Raw genomic sequence first — 19,712 nt, 5'->3', positions numbered from 1 at the left:
AATGATTTTCCCTTAAATAATTTTCAGTGGGGCCCCCATAGATATAAAAACAGAAAGGGAGGTATACCTTTGAGAGCAGGGGATGCCCGGTGCCCTCCAAGCTCGGCCCCTGTCTCCATGGGGCATACTTCGAAAGCTGTCCAGGTTATGCTTCTTTCGAAGATAGAATAAACTGATGTTCACAGGACAGAGGCATCAGATAAGTGGAAAGATCACGGGGAAGCAGGAGACAGGGCTTTGGGCTTAGTTCTGCCCCTTCCTAGCTGGGTAACCTCGAGCTGGTTATCTTTCATGGGCCTGTCTTTTCAGTGATACCATGAGCAGGTTGAAGCTGGTCTGAGCTCTGTGATGCTGGTGTCAGTACAAGTGGCTGCTCTCATGGAGGGGCTATGGTCTGGGGAGAGAAGAGCTAGCAGATGTGTCAAGAACTCCCAGCTTCCATGCATCTAATGTACTTGAACATCCTGATTGCTTTCTTCAATTTCTTGCCCTCTCTCCCCTTTGGAGCTTACTTTCAGCTCCAGGTCTTCAAGCCACTTGGTTTTAAAAGCCCTGACGTGCAACTATTTTACAGAGATCATCAGGGAAAAAAAGGTTTAAGGTTTGCCTCTCAGCCTTCCCAAACTGACTTTTCTGAGTGTTTATTGCACAGGTCACAATTGCTTTCCTGTTCTGTTTCAGTTGATTTAACCTGAAGATAGTGTTTCAGCTTTCCTTTCAAAGACCAAAAGTAACGACCTATTCCTCTCTCCTTCCTCTCTCCCTGAGCCAGCTGCCTTTGACAAATTACATATACTGTCACACCGAGGGTAAAGTCTTTTGTCAGGTTGCCCTGGCAATGGATTCAGATACTGTTTCACTTGCCCTGTTTAAGACAACTATAATCTAGAAGAGAACATCTGAATGGAAAATAAACCAGTCATCGTGCGGCCAGAGGGCACCTCCCTAGGGGGGACACAGAGGCAGGCGGCTGCCAGCTCTTGCTTTCCCTACGGCACATCCGGGCCCGGGAAGGCGTTTTGTTAGCTACAGCCTTGAAAATTCAGCGTCCTGCAAATTCCTAGAGTCCCCAGAGCAGTGAATTACTGCATTAGCAAGAGGGCGAGTTGATTAATGATTACTGTACTGCAGACAGCAAGGACAACATAAGGACAGGTGATTATAAGTAAGTCGAGTCAATAGATAATTGCAATAGATTCAGAGCCCAGCTTTGGAGGCAGCATTTCCTAGTGGCGTCTCTCAACCAGATGCTCTTTCCAGTCCTCTAAGCCTGGGACCTTCTATCTTTCTCTCTTGTCTCCCTCCCTCCTTCCCTCCCTTCCTGCCTGCCTCTTCCTTCCTTCCGTCCTTCCGTCCTTCCTTCCTTCGTTCCTTCCTTCCTTTCCTTCTTTTCCTTCTTTCCTTCTTTCTTCCTTTCTTTTCTTTCTTCCTCTCTCTCTTCCTTCATCCTTAATGGATATTTCTCCAACTTGTACTTGGCCACCCCAAGGACTGAAGCTGTGCTGAGACTTGTCACAGAAAGTCTATTTTGTTAATAATACTGCACATTATATGCAGTAAAGTATAATTTTTAGAATTTAAGTGACACTTTCAAGTCTAGTGAGAATATCTGAACCTGGATAACACTTTGGGACCAAGAAAGTCAGGAGAAGATGGGGAGCCAAGGCCCAATAAGCTCAGTTGTTTGCTTAGGGATTTGCTTCTGGACACCTGACTCGCTGCCTGATGGGTCCAAGTGCATGTCTCAGGACAGTGCAATGACCGTGTGTCCTGACCTTTTGAAGTCACTCGCTAAGGATAACTGAAAGTACTCATTTTGAGAATGCCAAGGCCTTTTACATAAACAATCTAATATATCAGCCTAGAGTTAATCATAAAATATTATGAAGGGTCATGGATTTAAAGTTTGCGCTTTCATCCCTACCTCACAACTTATGTAAAAATTAACTCAAAATAGATCAAAGACCTAAATATAAGAGCTAAATCTATAGAACTCTTAAAAGAAACTTTAAGTGTGTATCTTTTTGATCTTGACTTTGGCAATGGATTCTTAGATATAACAATGAAAACAAAAGCAACAAAAGAAAAAATAAATAAATTTGACTTTGTCAACATTGAAAACTTTTGTGCATCAAAGGACACTATCAAACTGAAAAGACAACCACAGAATGGGAGGAAACATTTACAAACCATATATCTAATAAGGGTCCAGTAACCAGAATATGTGAGAAATTCCTACAACTTAACATCAAAAAGACAACCCAATTAAAAACGTGCAAAGGACTTGAATAGACATTTCTCCAAAAAAGTTATACAGATGGCCAACAAGAACATGAATTGAGGCTCAGCATCACTAATCAGTAAGGAAATGCAAATCAAAACCACAATGAGATACCACTTTACACCCACTAGGATGGCTGTATTAAAAAAAATCCTATAAAATGACAGGTCTTGGTGAGTATGGATAAAGTTGGAACACTTGTACATTGCTAGTGGAAATGTAAATGGTGTAGACACTGTGGAAAACAGTTTAGTGGTTTCTCCACGAGTTAAACATATAGAATTACCATATGACTCAGCAGTTCTCCCTAGATACATACCCAAAACAGATACTCAAACACTTGGACACCAATGCTCACAGCAGCGCTATTCACAATAGCCCGGAGGTGGAAACAGCCCAGAAGGTCACATATTGTACGATTCCATTTATGTGAGATGTCCAAAACGGGTGAATCCGTAGAGACGAAAACAGATGAGTGTTTGCCAGGGACTCGGGGAGAGAGGAATGGAAAGCAACTGATTGATGACTAATAAGTGGGTTTCCTTTTAGGGTGATGAAAATGCTTTAGTTGGAAAACATTGTTCAGGTATTAAACGTGTACTTTAAAAGGGTTGATTTTGTGTTTTGTGACTTTTACCCCAATTTCAAAAAATGGCATTTTGATCTCAGAGTAGCCCACTGACATACAGGCATCATGTTTTGTGCTGCACCGCAGCTTCAAGTCCAGCGCGCTCAGAGACGGTGCCACAGTGAGTCCCTGAGGAGGGGAGGGCAGCTTCCTGCAGCACGCTGGGGTGAGAGGGGGTCCTGGGGCTCTCCCTCCTGGGGTGACTGGCCAAAGGCTCTGTCCTTCCCCTCTTGTCCTCTCTCCCCTATTGTCTCATTGAGACCTCACCTCCCCGGATGCCCTCTGTTATCTCCCAGGTTCAGCTCCCACTGAGGTGCCCCTCCTGGCTTCCCCACCCCAGACCCAGCGGGAACCATACTCTGTGTCCACCTGCCTTCACCTCCTGGTCCCGCCGCAGCCATGCCCGCCTTCTCCGCCCCATCACCCTGCTCAGAGAACCGCCCCAGAAAACCACACATCGTGAAGCTGGGGCCGCCACAGCTCCATGCTTTACGTTTGTATTGGGGCTTTCAGGGCAGCTCCCTCTCCATTCATTGACCACACCCTCTCTCACCCTTTCAGTGGTCACTGCAAACCTTCTGTTTTCTCAAGTGCCTTTGCAGATCTGCTTCTTCAGTCTCAGAGGTAGCCTGGCCTTCTTCTGCCCACTGAGAAAACAGGGGCTGTCAGCTAGGGGTCCCTCGCCTTGCTGCAAGCATCCTTCCCCAGAAAGGCTCCTTCCTCCTCAGGAACTTCCCTACAGCCCTTGTTTCTTTCTCCGTGCCTCTGCCCTTTCTCCCTCTCTGGTTCCCTCAGTCTAAATATAAGTTCAGGTCTCTTCCACTGTAAAAAGAAAGAAAAAAGAAACAAACAGCAAAAAAAGTTAGTCTTCATAACTGCAAAATACCCTTAGCTCACCTGACAAAATTAACAATCATTCCCTGATTTTTTTTTTAATATTTGGTTCAAATTCAGATTTCCCTAACAGTCCCACATTATCTTTTACTGCTGTCTTTCAAATCAGGATTCAGTAAAGACCATGTGTTTACTTGGTCTTCTGTGTCTCTTATGTCTCTTAACCAGACCCAACCCCTCTCCTGCCCCTCTTTGTTTTTTGTGACATTGACCTTTTGAAGAGACAGGGTCACTGGCTGTGTCTGGTTGTTTCCTCATGGTGTCCTTCATTTTGCTCTCCTGTCTCCTGTACTTCCTGCAACCTGGAATCTGATCTGAAGGTGTGATTGGATGCAGTTAAATACTTTGGGCCGTAACACTTCATGGGCGGTGCTGGGTACCACGCTGAGCGTCAAAACAGGAGTGCAAGTGTCTGGTGCCCACTTTTCTGGATGCTAAGTGTGATGATGCCAGGTTCAAGGGGTGACAGCCAGCTCTCTCCATTGTAAATATACTTTTTGGTCTTTGCAGTTAGAAATCTGTGGAAACCATGCAAAAAACCCATTCTGCACTCTTTTATTAGCTGATGTCTTTATCTTTGGTGGCATTGCTCCCTGTTGATTGCACCTTCTTCATACTTCCTTGACGTCCTGCCCTTGTTACCCAGCCCTTCCCACCTGGTTCATCCTTCTGAGTTTCTATGGTTAGCTGAACAATGGTCCCCCAAATATGTCCACATCCTGATCCCTGGAACCTATGAATGTTACCTTATAGGACAGAAGGGACTTTGAAGATATGATCATGTTGAGGATGTTGAGATGAGATGATCCTGGATCATCTAGATGGACCCTCTGTACTCACAAGGATCTTTATAAGAAGGAGGCAGGAAGATCAGAGTCAGACAGAAAGTGAGGATAGAGAGGAGATTTGAAGATGCTCCTCTGCTGGGCATGAAGATGGAGGAGGGGGCCATGAGCCAAAGGATGTAGGTGGCTTCTGGAAGCTAGAAAAGTCAAGAAGACTTGCTTCCCTGGAAGCATCCAGAAGGAAAGCAACCCTGCAGACCCATTTTAGCTCTCCAGAACTGTAAGGTAATATAAAATAAAATAAAGTAAAAGAAAAGAAAAGAATAAAATTGTGTTGTTTTAGGCCACTAAATTGTGGTAATTCATTACGGCAGCAATAGGAAACTAATATGGTTTCCTGCAATGACTGTCTTCCTTTATGCACCCCGAAATGTCTGTGGTCTCCAAGGTCAGGGCTCCATCCTCTCCTATATGCTCCCTCTGGGCAATTTCATCAACTCTTGTGGTTTTAACTGTCATCTATAGAGTAGAAATTCTCCCATCTCCCACCCCAGTGTGGAAATCAGCACTACTGGAGACCAGCAGGCTAGAGGTGGGTTCCGTGAAGGGAGGTCAGGGTAGAACCGAGAGGCCAGTGGGGGTCACCAGCAAACGATGGGATCTTAGAGCAGAGGCAGCCGGTGCTTCCCTAGGTCCGCACTTCCCGAGTGCAGGCCTTGGTGGCTAGTACATGGGGCTACCTGGGACCAGAAGGATCACCTTCTCAGGCAGCAAGACTGGGCTTTCCCAGGGGTTTTTAAAACCACGGTCAGTTTTGCAAAGAATCTTGAAGGAGAGAGGGCATAATATGGATAGATGGGAGAGGACATCCATCCTAGGTCTAGGGAACTGCTGCGCCTTGGCTGGCCGTCAGGAGATCTGCAGGGCATGATCCTGTCCCTGCAGGACTGTTCCTCTGACTTCAGTAAAAAATGCCCCCGGGAATCACTATAAACAAGAGCAGCTGGGAGAACAGGGTAGGGGTGCTAAAGTCAAAGCTATGAGGTTTACAAGCTCTGTTCCAGCTAGGGTTCCTCTTGGCGCAGCAAAACAGCAGTTCCCCTTTCTCCTGATGTAGGTAAACACAGAGAAAAGGCCTGCAGCCCTACATCCATGAGAGAGCTGGGGTTCGCTCTAGGCCCAGGATTTTCAGCTGTGGTTCTGTAGCTGATGGCAGGAAGTCATGTGGCTCAGGACGCCCACCTACCAAAGAGGGAAAGGCTGACTCCTGCCTGGAGAGACTTGGCTAGCGCTGAAGTGAGGCCGACCAGCTCAGTTTCCATTTTCCAGACCAGGGGAGAGGTGGTTTTGCAATGTCAATATTTGGAGCTTGCTTTCTCTCTGTTGACCCAGCCCCTTCGTAACCCTCAGTTTTCACACAACTGTGGCTCCTTCCTGCCTGTGCCGGAGGGTTGGCGATCTCCTCCAGCAAGCTTGGCACCTTTGTTGTGGACAAAAAGCTGCAACTTTGATCTTGAAAGGGTGACCCTCGCGGTCCCATGGCCTTTGAAATGTCACATCTTCACAGTCTTCAGTTTGTTGCTATGGAGACCTTCCTCATCATTACGCTATCTTTAAAAAAAATAAAACCCCTCAACTTTATTATTTCACAATCTTGTGCATGAGGCACATAGCATTTTAACAAAAGCCATTTGTAAGGTATGAACTGGCAATGGTAGGGGTGATGTAGACAGGAAGTTCCTGCTGTATCAAGCATTTAAAAACATTAGTGAGTCACACAGGTAAATGGACCCAGTGAAAACTCATGGAGTGTTGACAGCAAGCCACAAATCCACTGGGGGAAAAATGAGGTGGCAACTCTTCACCATAATGGGCTGGTCATCCCAACCCTACGAGGCAGCTGCTCTTGTCAGCCCCATTTTAGAGGTGGGGTGATTGAGGCACAGGGAGCTGAAGTAACCTGCCCTAGATCAGCCTCCTACTAAGTGGGAGTTTGGATTCAGAAATGCAGCCTGGCTCCAGACCTCTTCTGATAATCGTAACACTATTCTGCCCCTAACATGAGAGATGAAGTCTCTACTTTAAGCCCTAGAGCCTCACCTCCATCTCAGCCAGGTTTTAGTGCATTTCTCAGGTGGACTTCCGCAGGGGGTGTGGTCCCTTGAGCAGGGTCCCCATGAAGAAGCCCAGTTTGATCCTCTGATCCACAATTACCAAAGTTTCCATTTGGGCCTCCTCCTGCAGCCCTGGGGAACTCAGGAGCAGCTTGTGGTGGGCTCTCCCTCAGAGCTGCCCCCGTGGGGACACTGCAGGCCAACGTGCCGTGACCAGGTTATCTGGGCGGGTCATCTGTGCTGTCGCACTTCCAGACTCGGGGAAGGGAAGCTCCTCCCATCAAGCTATCAAACCCGAGGTCCCCAAAGATGTTCAGAGATCCTGGTACCAAAAGGTGCCTGTTTTATTAGCCCTGGAACCACCTGGGAGGTAATAAATGAGGGACACACCCTCTGAGTGGCGGTCTCATCACCAGACCTCATAATAGAGCAAGCTTCTTACAGAGCGAGGCGATGGAATGAGCCTGGAGGCTGCAGTTCTGGGCCTCAGAGATGGAGCCATGGCAGGGCCAGCCATCTGACCCTTGGTTCAACCCCAAACCACCCCAGTTCAAAGGAGGTGGCCATCTCTTCAGCCTTGGGTGGCTTCGATTATCCAGGACATGGTTTCCCACACTTTGCCAACATACTGCTTATGCTTCTCCCTCTTAGCCTGCTTTGGGTCATTTTCATAGCAACTGGTCCAGCTTACCAGCAGAGAGACAAAGGACTTGGGGTCTTAGACGCCCTGCCCCAGAACCTGCAGGGTGGGACTTGGGGCGGAGGGTGTTGTTCAGAATGCAGATGCCTTGGTCCTACCCTCTGAGAGTCTTGTCCAACAGGCCTGGGGTGACTCCAAAGTCTGCATTTTCCACAAGCTGCCCAGGTCATTCTGCTACACGTTAAAACTGAAAAACCACTGGTGGAAGGCGAAGAGCATCAGAGTATCAGAATCCCCGAGTGCAAGGCCCAGCTCCGCCTGTCACAACTCTGGTTAAACTGAAATAATTCAGTTTCTCCCTCCGAGCCTCAGTTTCCTCCTCTTCGCAATGGGAGCAGTACATGCAGATCCTACTAAACTCCCTGGCTTGCCAAAAGTTACATCAGATAATGGATGTTTTGGTAAGCTGAAAAAGGGCCCCTCCAAATATGTCCCAAACCTGCAAACGTCACCTTCTGTGGAAACAGGGTCTCTGCAGAAGTGATCAAGTTAAAGATCTTGATATGGGGAGATTATCCTGGATCATCCAGGAGGATCCTACGTGCCATCTCAAGGGTCTTGTAAGAGAGAAGCAGAGGGAGATTTGCCCCAAGGGAGGAAACGATGTGAATACGGAGGCAGAGATTGGAGTGATGCAGCCTGGGGGGACTAACAGTGTGCGTGAACTGCAGGAGCCACAGAAACGTTTAATGCTGTCATTATGCAGAAAATAGGTGTTAACTCCCTCTTTCACGTGTTGCTGCCATCCCAGTGTTAAAGATGGGGCATCGGCTCCTCCTGACGCAAAGTCCTGTGTCTCTAAATAACTTCCTCAAGGACCTGGGTCTTTTGAATGTTTTGAAAGCTTCCAACAGAACAAGGTATGAATCAAAACAAAGCAAACGTGCTGCCCAGTGACCATGTTTGAAGCTGTTTTTCTGGCGAAGTGGGGTGGACAGCGCAGTGAGGGGCATTCCTCCAGGCAGGCTGTACGCCAGGCCCTGCACACATCCCCTCATTGACCCTGGTGACCACCCCGTGGCATAGGCCCTATCATCCCCATTTTACAGATGAGGAAATAGTGGCTCAGAAGTTACATGACCTCCACAGCCGCACAGAGGACCAGAGGCAGAGCCAGGAGATGGGTGTCAGTGAGCCCAGCAGATGCAGGGGGCGCAGTCTATATTTAAGTAGACATTTACGTAGACTCTGAAGAGCCATCATGTTAAAATCGAAATTTGAGAAGGAGACTCAAAACTAAACTTCCGGGGAAGAAGAGTGACACTCCAAGGATGCACAGAGTCACAGAAGAAAAGAGTGAGGGAATTTTCCAGTGAGCTTAGCTGCTGTGACTGGCCTGGCTGGGAGAGACTCAGAAGCGACTGCTGGGCTAATCTAGAAAAAAGCCTCTGTGGTTCTAGAAAAGGAGTCTCCACGCATGTATTCTACCCTGCCTTACCTCCGTGGCTGTCACAGAATTTTCTGCTTTTAAACAGTGTTTGTAATCTCAATTTTAACCTCACAGCCAGGGGGCCCTAGTCGAAATACTGAGCAGCCCGGACAGCATGGCTAACAGCCGGTCAGAACAGACTGGTCCCGAATGTGGCTCTGGCCACGCCTGACTGGCCGCCAGCCCTGCCTGTGGCTCACAGGACGGATGGGAGGAAGAGGAAAGTCAGAGCTGAATGTGAAGACGACTGGCTGTCACATCCGCAGAGATGAGGAGTCGGTTCAGAGAGGCCTCAGGGCAGGGAGAGGGGCTGGAGGGGAGGGGAGGTGGCCAGGCTGCCCGCCGGAGATCCTGCTGTGTTTCTCCAGTGTGAGCCTCAGACCATCTAGCTGGCGAACCCCCGGGCCTCCTCCAAGGCTGGCCCAGCTTGTCTGGGGCTGGAGGCAGAAATCTGCATTATGGAGCCCCCTGGACTCTCTGTACCATAGAGTTTGGAAACCAGCACCTTCACTCTTCCAGCCCTCTTGATAAGGCCAAAGTAAGGTCCCCCCACCACCCCCGGTGGCTTCTTCATCCTCTGTTCTCTCTGACAGTATCCACCGCCCCTATCCCCAGAGCACCTCTCCCGGGTCCTTTGGTCTGAGGCACAGGAGGAAGCAAAGAGCAGGAGGAAAGCCTGGAGGTTTTCTGGGCAGAGCTCAGGCCTGCCGTGCGTGAGGCCCGGGTTCCCCCTGCAGGACCCCAGGCAATTACATAACATCTGCAGGTCTTGGTCTCTTTGTCTGTTAAATGAGAAGAACAGTATCTCTGTCACTTACTGTCATTTTAAGAAATGAAAGAGCTGATGTATGTAAAATGCTTAGGGTAGTACCTGATACGCGGATGTTCTAAACATCACTGCTATTAGCCCAGAAGCTCCTACGCCACTGAACATAAAGTTTGGTTATTCATTCTCCTGCCATGCATTTGGGTCTACACAGTCACTGAATACCAAGGGGTAAAGTCTTTGATTGTTTCTCCCTCTTTATTACTGGCCTCTTTTCATTTTCATTCTTGTTTTAATTATTCTGTAATGCATGCACTCTTGCATATACGTAGGCTTATCTTAAGCTGCCTCATCATATTTGAAGTGGATACAGTATAAATAAAAGATGTAGTGACTGAAGACTGGGCAGCTCAGTCCACACATGGGAAAACCAAAACATGAGAGAAGTCAAATGTCCCACTCAGAGCTCTCCCCGCCAGTCAGAGGTAGATCTGCATGACCCGGAGCTGCATGACCCATCTCAGTAGACGGACCAAGCCAGACCTCGGCCGTGGTGAGTGCAGCCTGGGAACATCCTGTCAGTGGTTACGAGCAGCGATGCACCCAAATTTAGCATCGGCCCCAGCATCAGCCTAAGTCCGTGTTCAAGCCTGTGGGGCTTAGGAGGTCACGTAGCCGACGGCCAGCCCTCTTACTGTTTCTGGAACTCCTGAGTTTTGTGTCTAATCAACTATCCTGTGATCACATGGATTACCACTAGCCTCGTCTACGTAACCACATCAATAATGCAAGCGATGTCATCTGGATTTATTGCTAATATCAGAATACTCCTGTCCAAATACATGTACGCATTTTAGATATGCCTCAGAAGGCAAGGTTTCCTCATCTGTTTTGCATGTTGGGATTCTGTGAGTCAGCAGCAAACAAATGCATACTTATAACTGCAAGAACAAAACACTACAATAACTAATGATGTTTGTGGAAGTGGCTAATTTTCAGCCACAAAACGTTATGAGCAACTTTTAAATAGATGGGGCTGTAGATTGACAGTTGACACTGAATAAGATGAGAGTGCACTAACAAGATACTTTAGGAATAACTCTGTATCCTTTTTGAACCAAAAAAGATTTGTAAAAATTAAATAATAATAACGAGGCAGAATAGTGGAGAATCTGTTCAAGGTCTAGTCTGTTTAGAGTTGTTTGTGGTATTAAATTTACAACAGTAAATAAAATAACCTAGAAGAATTATATTGCACTTTTAGTAATTTAACTCCACTCAGTCTGTGATTCCTGCTTCTCTGCGGGACTTGGTTGAAATCGAGTCCCTAGCACAGTGATGGCAGAAAGGATCCAGCAGCTGAGGATGCTGAGCGAGATGAACTGAACTGAAATGGCAGTACCTTTAAAATGTACTCAAAATTTTAATGTAATTATGTTTTAAAATCAAATTTCAGATTTGTACTGATTTCCCAGAACGCATTTGAGGGCGGTGCTATATGCTTTGGCATTGGCTTTCGCTCAGTGTCAGGGTTACTCCTAACAGCTTTTCAGCCTGAGTGTGTGGTGCAGCTCTGAATGTAAGAGGGTGCAAGAGCTTAATGAGCCCCCTTCATTTTCTCTTCTCCATCCTCTGCTCACCCAGCAGGGAAGGGCTGAGAAGGGCCAGGGGTTCCAGTCTTATTGTGTAGGTGGGAAAGGGGAGCAGGATTTGGAACTTAGAGCTCCTGAGTGTGCTCTGGGAGGTAGACCTGGGATGCATGGTTCCCAAGGTGTGTTTTCTTGTGGCTTCACTACGGCAAAGGATCTGGGAAGGCCAAGTTCCAGAGCGCAAAGGCGAGGGGCACGATGGGTTACCTCTCAGTGCATTTCCCTCTCTCCTCCCACACAGTTTGTCAAGTTCGCCAACATCGAGGAGGACACCCCATCCTACCATCGGAGCTACGATTTCTTCGTGTCTCGCTTCAGTGAAATGTGCCACTCCAGCCATGAGGACTTGGAGATCAAGACTAAGTGAGTATAAGGCAAGGTGGGGAGGCTGCGCCTCTAATGACAGAAGCATCAGTGGGTCCTGCAGGGCTCCCAGTCCGGATTGCATGTCTGATGTCACTGGTGTTTGCCTCCGCTGTGACGTTGCGAGGGGAAAGAGTACCTAGCGGGACTTCGGTGAGTGCTTCGGCAGAGCTGGGTGCCCAGCATTTGCTTTCTAAAGGGACCGCCTCTAGGGACAGAAAACAGGGTGAGATATAGGATAATGGTCTGCTGAGCCAGGGACAGCACACACATGTGCACCCACCCAAGCTCTCTTGTTCAGAAATTCATGCATTTATACACCCTAGAAACACTCCCACTCACCACTCTCCATCAAACTACACACCCACAAATAAAAAGCCAAAGACCTCACATTTGCCGATCCCTGCTGCCTTCCTGACTTCATCTCCTCCCCTCTCTCCCCTGCTCATTCCCCTGCAGCTACACAGGCCTTCTTGCTGTCTTGGAAGCACATGGGAACATTCCTGCCACAGGGCCTTTGCACAATTTGCACCTGTGCCTGGAATGCTTCCTCTGTGGATCGGTACTGCTCACTCCTTCACCTCCTTCAGGCTTTTGCTCAAATGTCCCCTTGTCAACAGTGCCATCCCCTGAACATCCCCACACATCCCCTCGCCTTCTCCCTCACCCTGCTCTGTTTCATTTCCCCATAGCATGTATCTCCTTCAAGCATGTTTCATAATTTACTTATGTTTCTCATTCATCATCCGTCTTTCCTCACTTAGAATGTAAGCTCTGTGAGGGCAGGAATTGTTGTTTTGTTCACTGATGCATCCCAAGTGCTACAACATTTCCTGGAGAGCAGCAGACTCTCAATAAATACTTGTTGAGTAAGTGAATGATGCCATGAATGCTTTTCAGATAAACATCTTGAATTACAAGAACACATGTTTACACACACATAGTATTCACACTTGTAAAAAATACTTAACTCGCAGAAATACACTCATTGACATAGAAATAAAAGCCCTCAAATATAATCACAAAGAAATCCACACAAATAAAACACAACCCTTGCATCAGGCTGGTGAAGCAGTAAAGCGGTGTTTTGTGTCAAGCATCGTCCTTAGAACTATAAGGTGTAAAGGATGAGAAGTAAACTCCTGCCTACAGAGAGTGCATTAGCCCCCTGGGGAGGCGATGTGAAACCAGAAAATGTGTTCAGAGGGAGAGGAGAAGGAAGGAGGGAGAAGGGCTGAGCTGCCCTTACCAACTAAAGCTGCAGGAGTCGGAGAAGGAAGGGGCTGGGGGCTGAGGCTGGGGGCCCAGAGTGCCCACAGGAGGCCAGCTGTCCAAGGGTTTGTTCTGGAGCTCAGCCGACGGCTCCTTCCTGCATCACGTCAGCACCTCGTGGGGGCCCGAGTGCCACATGATGTACAACAGCAGGGTCAGGTGCTTGCTGGCCGCAGATGATGGTCTGCATTGGAGGAACAGGAAGTGAACCGTTCCATCCCCCTGGTTGCTGGTTCCCAAAGCTTCCAAGCCAGTGAATGGCTCAGGGCAGGACCCCACATGACTGATGCGGGATGTCCTGGCCTCCCCCGTCTCCCCTTTTTTGAACGAGTCAGGGGCCCCCTGGGGCTGTGCTGCTGCAGTGCCTCTGATGAGGCAAGTGTGGGTCGTGGGAGAAAGGAGCCCCTTATCTTCCCCTAGTGTTGGTTCCCGCAGCAGCAGCCTCACTCCAGATGGCTATGAAGAGGCCGAGAGGGGGCTGGAGAAGGTGGCAGAAGGGTCCAGAAGCAGGTGATGGGGAAGGTGCGGGACTGGAACCAGGTGTGGCTGTAATGGGTGCTGACCATGCAGGTGGTGCCACGCTTTTGGGAGGGGACACTCCTCATGCCACTCTACAGACACACACACACACACACACACACTCTCACACATATACACAGCTGCACACACACACATACACAATCCATACAAACCACACACCGGTACAATGACATGCACACAATCACATACACTCTTACACACACACACACAGATACACACACACAATCCACGGTAGGAGGGGAGAAGGCTCAGAAGCAGACACGGTCACACTGTCCTGACAGTGTGGGGAGTGGACTGAAGGCCGAGAGAAGGGTGCTGAGACTTGCTCTGGCAACCAGGCAGTGCCATCAGCACCCACAGGCTGGCCCCTGCCACCCATGAAAGGAAGGCGGCTGAGCGGGAGGAGTTTTGCATCAGGCTCCTCTTGTGGTCTCTCTTCCATACCCTCTCTGTACCGCTTCTCCCTGAGCGCCGCCACCCCCCCCCCCGCCCTGTCCATTCACAGCCTTTGCAGAACCCAGAGCTCCTTTCCAAGGACTACCCTTGGGTCTTGTAAATAGGTGTGTGCGGGGTGTGTGTGTGTTTGTGTGGTCCCCTTGGGTTCAGAGACTCCCCAGGTCCCTTGCATATGGGCAGGCCCCCACTGAGCTCATTCCAAGGAGCAGTAAGAGGCTTCTTCTCCCCCAGGCCTGATCTTCCAAATTTATTTTGAAAGGGTCGGTCAGTTCTGGGCATCATGGAATGAAATGTTTAACCAGGAAGGGATTATATGTAGAAGGGCTTCTGGGGAGATGGAAAGAAAGAGGAAAAATTAATTCACAGCCTCACATAAGGAAGCCCTGGGTAGAAAGTTTTCCACTCCCCGGGCTTGATTTCCTGCCAGCCAGGCTCTCTTGGGTGGAACGTATGAGTCCAGCACGTTTGGGATTGATTTCAACAGAGCACTAGGGAACACCTTTTAACCTGGAGCCAAGAATAGTTAGCAGAATTGTTTTCCAGTTACTTCGTTCTCAAGTCTGGACAGCCCCAGGCTCTGGGTGTTGACTGGGGGTCAAGATCAAAGTAGTGGAGTGTTTGCCCAGGGAATCCTTGTCCTTTGCCAGCAGCCCTAACTGGTCCTGGGCCAGGGGATCTTGGTGCCTTAGGCACCTCCCAGCACCCAGTCATGGTCGCTAGGGAAAGCCCAGAGTAGCCCTGGTAACGGCACTGAAAACTGAAGCTGAAAAGACAAATGGCAATGAAATATTTAGAAAAACAACTCAACTCCAATAATCATCAAAAGGGGGTTGAGGAGGATATTGCTCAGTGGTAGAGCCGGAGCTTAGCATGCATGAGGTCATGGGTTCGATCCCCAGTACTTTCATTAAATAAAAAACAAACAAACAAACAAACAAACAAACCGAATTATCTCCCCCCACAAAAAAAGGTGGGGAGGAAAATAACTCAGTGGTAGAGAGCATGCTTAGCATGCATGGGGTCCTGGGTTCAATCCCCAGTACCTCCATTAAAGAAACAAACAAACAATAATCATCAAAAGGATATGAACTGAAATAGCTCCAAGATGTGAGGATTTTTCTGAGCCACAAAATTAGAGCAGATGTTTAAAATAAGATCCCCAGTGCTGAGGCGGGAACAGTGAGGATGGCGGTCTCCTGCGGTTTGTGCGATGGGGGTGGGGAGAAGAATCAGGGAATATTGGGAACTTTTCATTTCTTACCTTTTGATTCATGGCAATGATCTGAAATGTAGTAAAGCACTTTGTACAGTGATGTCCATCGTAGCACTATTCCAGAAGCAAAAATTTTAGAAATGACTTAAATGCCCAATAGGAGAGTAGTTTAGAAAGTTTATCTGACAGTGTATCAGGCAACTATTCAACATGTTTGTGAGTTAATGTTGTGGAAAATTGCTTGTGATAGAATGCTATGGGGGGGAAATTATGTATGCAATAGGTTCTTAATTCTGTTATGTATTATATGAAAGAAAGGAAAGACACCAAAATGCCGTAATTATCTTTGAGTGGTGGTGGCAGGGGTAAATCATCTTTACACTTCTCTATAATTAGCATGTATTATTTTATAATTAGATTTTAAAAAGGAACTTCAGACTAAAATAAATAGCCAGTAAAAAGGGCCCCCTCCTGCAGGGCCATGCTGACTTGGTGAGTGCAGTGAGGACTGGGGGGTGTGTAAAAGTGGTCCCCTCTGTGCTGTTACTCACTTCCCCTCTGGTTTCTCAGCCGGCTTAGTCCCAGCTGAGATCCCCTTGTGCCTGAGAGCCTGAGCTCTGTGCCTCCCCCTCCTGCCCCCCTCCCCCTCTAAGCTCCTCACAGCCCTAGATTCTGCCTCGTCAGTTCTTGGCAGCACTTGGGCTCTTAAATCTTGGGCTCAGGCTGGAGAAAACCCAGCTGGGTACTAAAGAGTCTGGCACCCTGGGGATGAAGCCTGGGTGATACAGGCAAGGGCAGTCTGGGAACTTCGGAGATGACCAGAAGGCACAGCCTTCAGGCTCATGTTCACCAGCACAAGAAGCTGACCAGCCAGGAGGCCAAGTCACACGAAGAGGAGAAGCTGGGCTCGGTTCTGCCTCTTGGTGGCTGAATGCATCCCTACTCCCCACGCTGTGCGCCTCTCCTTATCACTGGAGCTGGACCTGTCAGGGCTTGGGGACTTTTGGCCCCATGTCTCCCTTTTCCCTACAGAATCCGAATGTCGGGCATCAAAGGTCTACAAGGGGTGGTAAGAAAGACAGTGAATGACGAATTGCAGGCCAATATCTGGGACCCACAGCACATGGACAAGATCGTCCCATCACTGCTTTTCAATCTGCAACACGTGGAGGAGGCTGAGAGGTAAGCAGGTGAGGGAGGAGCTTGTACAGTGGCTGTGTGCAGCCGTCCCGGGTGCTTGGCAACCACGCGGCTGGGGCTGGTTGGTGAACCCAGCTCCGAGGCCAGGGATCCCGGTTTTTGTGGCTTGTTCTACAGTGAGTCCAAAGCTGGTTCCCTAGGAGCTTTGGGTTTGGCGTTCTACCAGCCACTGTACCTTCCTAAGGTCTGTATTCCTGAAGGTGCGGGGCTCCCTGGGGTAAGAACCAAGAGTCGGGTCTCCTGGATCTTCTAGAGGAAGCAGCAGGCCAAGGAGGTTTTTTAATGCCTTTCATGGTTCCAGTTGCTGATGAGGACCCTTCCTTTCTTTCCCCTCACTTCCTAATGGAGTTTCAGGGCCTTCAACATGCCTGCTTGGCCAGCCTGTGGCCACTCAAAAGATGCACTGGTTTCCCCACTTTCAGTTGAGCCACCGCTGCTACAGACGGTGGGGAAGTTAGTGTGCCCTCTGGTGGTTGTTCCCGGAATAGCATATCCTCGGTGGTCTAGAGTGGTCTCAGGATGAGGAACCCTGGGGCTCCTTCTGTCCAGATCTGGGCTCACCTCCCATGACTTGAGTGCCACTGAGTCACACCTGAGCCAACCCCCATGCCTTCCTTTTTCCCTCTCACTCTCTCCACTTCCTCCTCTCTCCCCCTTTCTTTTGCTTTCTCTGACTGTCTGCCTCCATCTCTTCTGATCTCATCTCTCTTTCCTTCCAAAGCCTTGGGGACATGAAGACACCCTAGGTCTGCGCCCCACCCCAACCCAGGCCCATGGAGCTCAGGGTAGCTATCTTTCCCACAGAAGCACATCAGGCCTATCCCTAAGGATTTCCATAAAAAGAATTTTATTCTGCCTCCCACAGTCTTCCTCCTCTCTGGGCTTCCTTACCCCATTTAACTTCAGACAGCATAGACTGCTCCCCCGTCCCCATGACTGAGTGCAGCCTACATCAAATTCCTGCTTATCCTACTGTGACCATTTGCATGAGTGAAGCACAGAAACCCAGGCCTGCACAAAGCTGCCTCCCAGCTCTGCATTCCCTCTTTCACACGTGTGCTATGTGTTTCCACAGCCGGTCCCCTTCACCCCTCCAAGCACCAGAGAAGGAAAAGGAGAACCCGGCAGAACTGGCTGAGAGGTGCCTGCGGGAACTGCTGGGCCGGGCTGCCTTTGGCAACATCAAAAATGCCATCAAGCCTGTTCTCATGTGAGTGCCCCACCACAGCAGCCTTCAGCTTTGAACTGTTTCGGGTCTGGAACCTCCTTGGGGAGGAGGTGTTAATGGTTGTGGTGCTGTGGCCAAGTTGGTCCCTTCTCTGTTCCTGTGTGCCCTGCATTGTGGCATCAAAAGCTACCACATGGTGGCCAAGTGCAGTCTGGGGGAGAGAAGTGGGCAGGAGAGCCCCTGAGGCTGAAGGAAGGTACCTGACTTCATTCCTGGGTCCACAGCTATGGAACCCTCCAACTCTGGGGCTGGAAGTGCCCTGAGGTCCCTCATGCTTCCCTTCTCTCACCTACCCCTGAAAGCCCTTGCTATGCCCCTGGGAGCTTTGAGAGGGGCCTGATGTCTCGGGAGGTGTCATTCTCCCACCAAACTTCTCCTCCTTAACATCACTTGCATTGCATAGTCACTCCCCATATCTTCTTCCTCACAGCCATCTGGATAACCATTCTCTTTGGGAACCCAAGGTGTTTGCCATCCGCTGCTTTAAAATCATCATGTACTCAATTCAGGTACGGTGGCTCCCCCGGTCCCCCTGGCCAAGGGCACCTCTGGGAGCGGGATGGTGCATGGCTGGAGAAAGCCAGCTGTCCTCTGTGGCTCCTAAGCCCCTAGTCGTCCAAACCGGCGCTGCCTAACCTAGCTGTGGAGAAGGACCAGTTTAGTTTTTAGTTCTAATATGTCACAGATCCATACTTTATAAAACACAATTACAAACGACTCCTAGGAATAGTAAATGAAAAACTCACACAAAATACAAGCCCATAGACCATGACTGGCTGCCATGGCTTTGTCAGATTGCTTACTAAACACTTACTCTCAATTTCCGTCGTTAGCTCAGTGTAAACAGGCTCAGACAGATCTTGAATTGGCAGCAGGCCACAGGCCACCCTTTGAGCAGCACTGGACTAAGCCACGTGGCCTCTCGTGGCCCTTACCAATAAAACCTGGGACCTGGGAAAAATGAGAAGGAAGACAGTATTTTAAAATTGACTTTTGATCCATTTGAAGTGAAAGGGCCCAAGAAAAAAGTGGAAATCCAGGTCTTCACTAGGATTTGACTCAACTTCTTGTTGGACCAAGGTGGGGGGAAGGACTCAGGAAAAGGAACCAGGGTATCTGGGCCTCTTCCAATGCCTACATACTAGCTTTGGGACCTGCCTTTTGTCCACCCTGCTCTGGGTCCCTGTCGAGGGTGGCCCTGGCTCAGAAGCCATGTGGAGGTTGCTGTTTGGGGACCAGCACATCTTCCTCCCCCCAGCCGCAGCACTCCCACCTGGTTATCCAGCAGCTCCTGAGCCACCTGGATGCCAACAGCCGCAGCGCGGCCACGGTGCGGGCGGGCATCGTGGAGGTCCTGTCGGAAGCCGCCGTCATCGCCGCCACCGGCTCTGTGGGTAAGAGGGGTCTTCAGTGAAGGAGTGGGGGCTGGGGACACCCCCCCCCCGCCAAGGACAAAGAATTGCCCTTAGTAGTAGGCTGCCTCCCCTTCCAGAAAAGGGCAAGGCACCATAGGGAGGGGTCAGAGCCGGTTTTCCTCAGGAGGAGATATCAGCCAGGGAAGGTCGGCAGGCAGAGGAAGACCCTGGCTAGAAGTGGGCCCAGGCTTGCCGGGTAATACAGGGCAGGGGAGAAGGAGCGAGGGGTGCCAGCCCGGGGTTTCGGGTCTCCCACCCCGCTGCGCTCAGGACCCACAGTGCTGGAGATGTTCAACACTCTGCTGAGGCAGCTGCGGCTCAGCATCGACTACGCCCTGACCGGGAGCTACGATGGGGCGATCAGCCTAGGCACCAAGATCATCAAGGAGCACGAAGAGCGCATGTTCCAGGAGGCAGTCATCAAGACCATAGGTGGGCCCTGGGCGAGGGGCGGGGCCCCGGCGAGGGCGGGGGCGGGGCCCTGGCCTGGACCCGCGGAGGATGGGACAGAGGGGCGGCAGGGCGGCGTAGGATTGTCATCCATTCATATCGTGTTACTCACGAACACTGAGGAAAATGGAGTTAATCCGCTGTGCGCACAGCGTACAGAGTGGCCTGGGCCTGACTTGAGTGAGTGCACAGAACAATCTCCCTGGGTTTCTCAGCCGGGACTTCAGATCAGAGGCTAAGAGAGGCGAACTCTTCCTGCACCCCAGTCCCTATTAGGCCTGCCTGATGCTTCCACAGTGGAGTAATTGGAGGGGAGGTGGGAGTGAGGA

General features: G+C 49.7%; 1 protein-coding gene across 5 annotated transcripts in view; it reads left to right on the top strand.

Annotated features, from left to right (window-relative positions):
* EFR3B (EFR3 homolog B) overlaps positions 1-19,712 on the top strand; it is an 81,109-nt gene that overhangs the window by 43,753 nt on the left and 17,644 nt on the right. For 3 of the 5 annotated variants that reach the window (XM_072938102.1, XM_072938100.1, XM_072938101.1), the window contains 6 exons: positions 11,488-11,609; positions 16,123-16,272; positions 17,366-17,500; positions 17,949-18,027; positions 18,777-18,912; positions 19,204-19,365. In XM_072938102.1, the coding sequence (XP_072794203.1) occupies positions 11,488-11,609; positions 16,123-16,272; positions 17,366-17,500; positions 17,949-18,027; positions 18,777-18,912; positions 19,204-19,365 (784 nt within the window). The remainder of the gene's footprint in view (positions 1-11,487; positions 11,610-16,122; positions 16,273-17,365; positions 17,501-17,948; positions 18,028-18,776; positions 18,913-19,203; positions 19,366-19,712) is intronic. The other 2 variants (XM_072938099.1, XM_072938098.1) reach the window with 2 other exon arrangements.

The sequence above is a fragment of the Vicugna pacos genome, chromosome 15 (genome assembly GCF_048564905.1).
Source record: "Vicugna pacos chromosome 15, VicPac4, whole genome shotgun sequence".
Taxonomy (NCBI): Eukaryota; Metazoa; Chordata; class Mammalia; order Artiodactyla; family Camelidae; genus Vicugna; species Vicugna pacos.
Note: the sequence above shows the minus strand (reverse complement) of the source record. Positions and strands in the feature narration are given on the sequence as shown.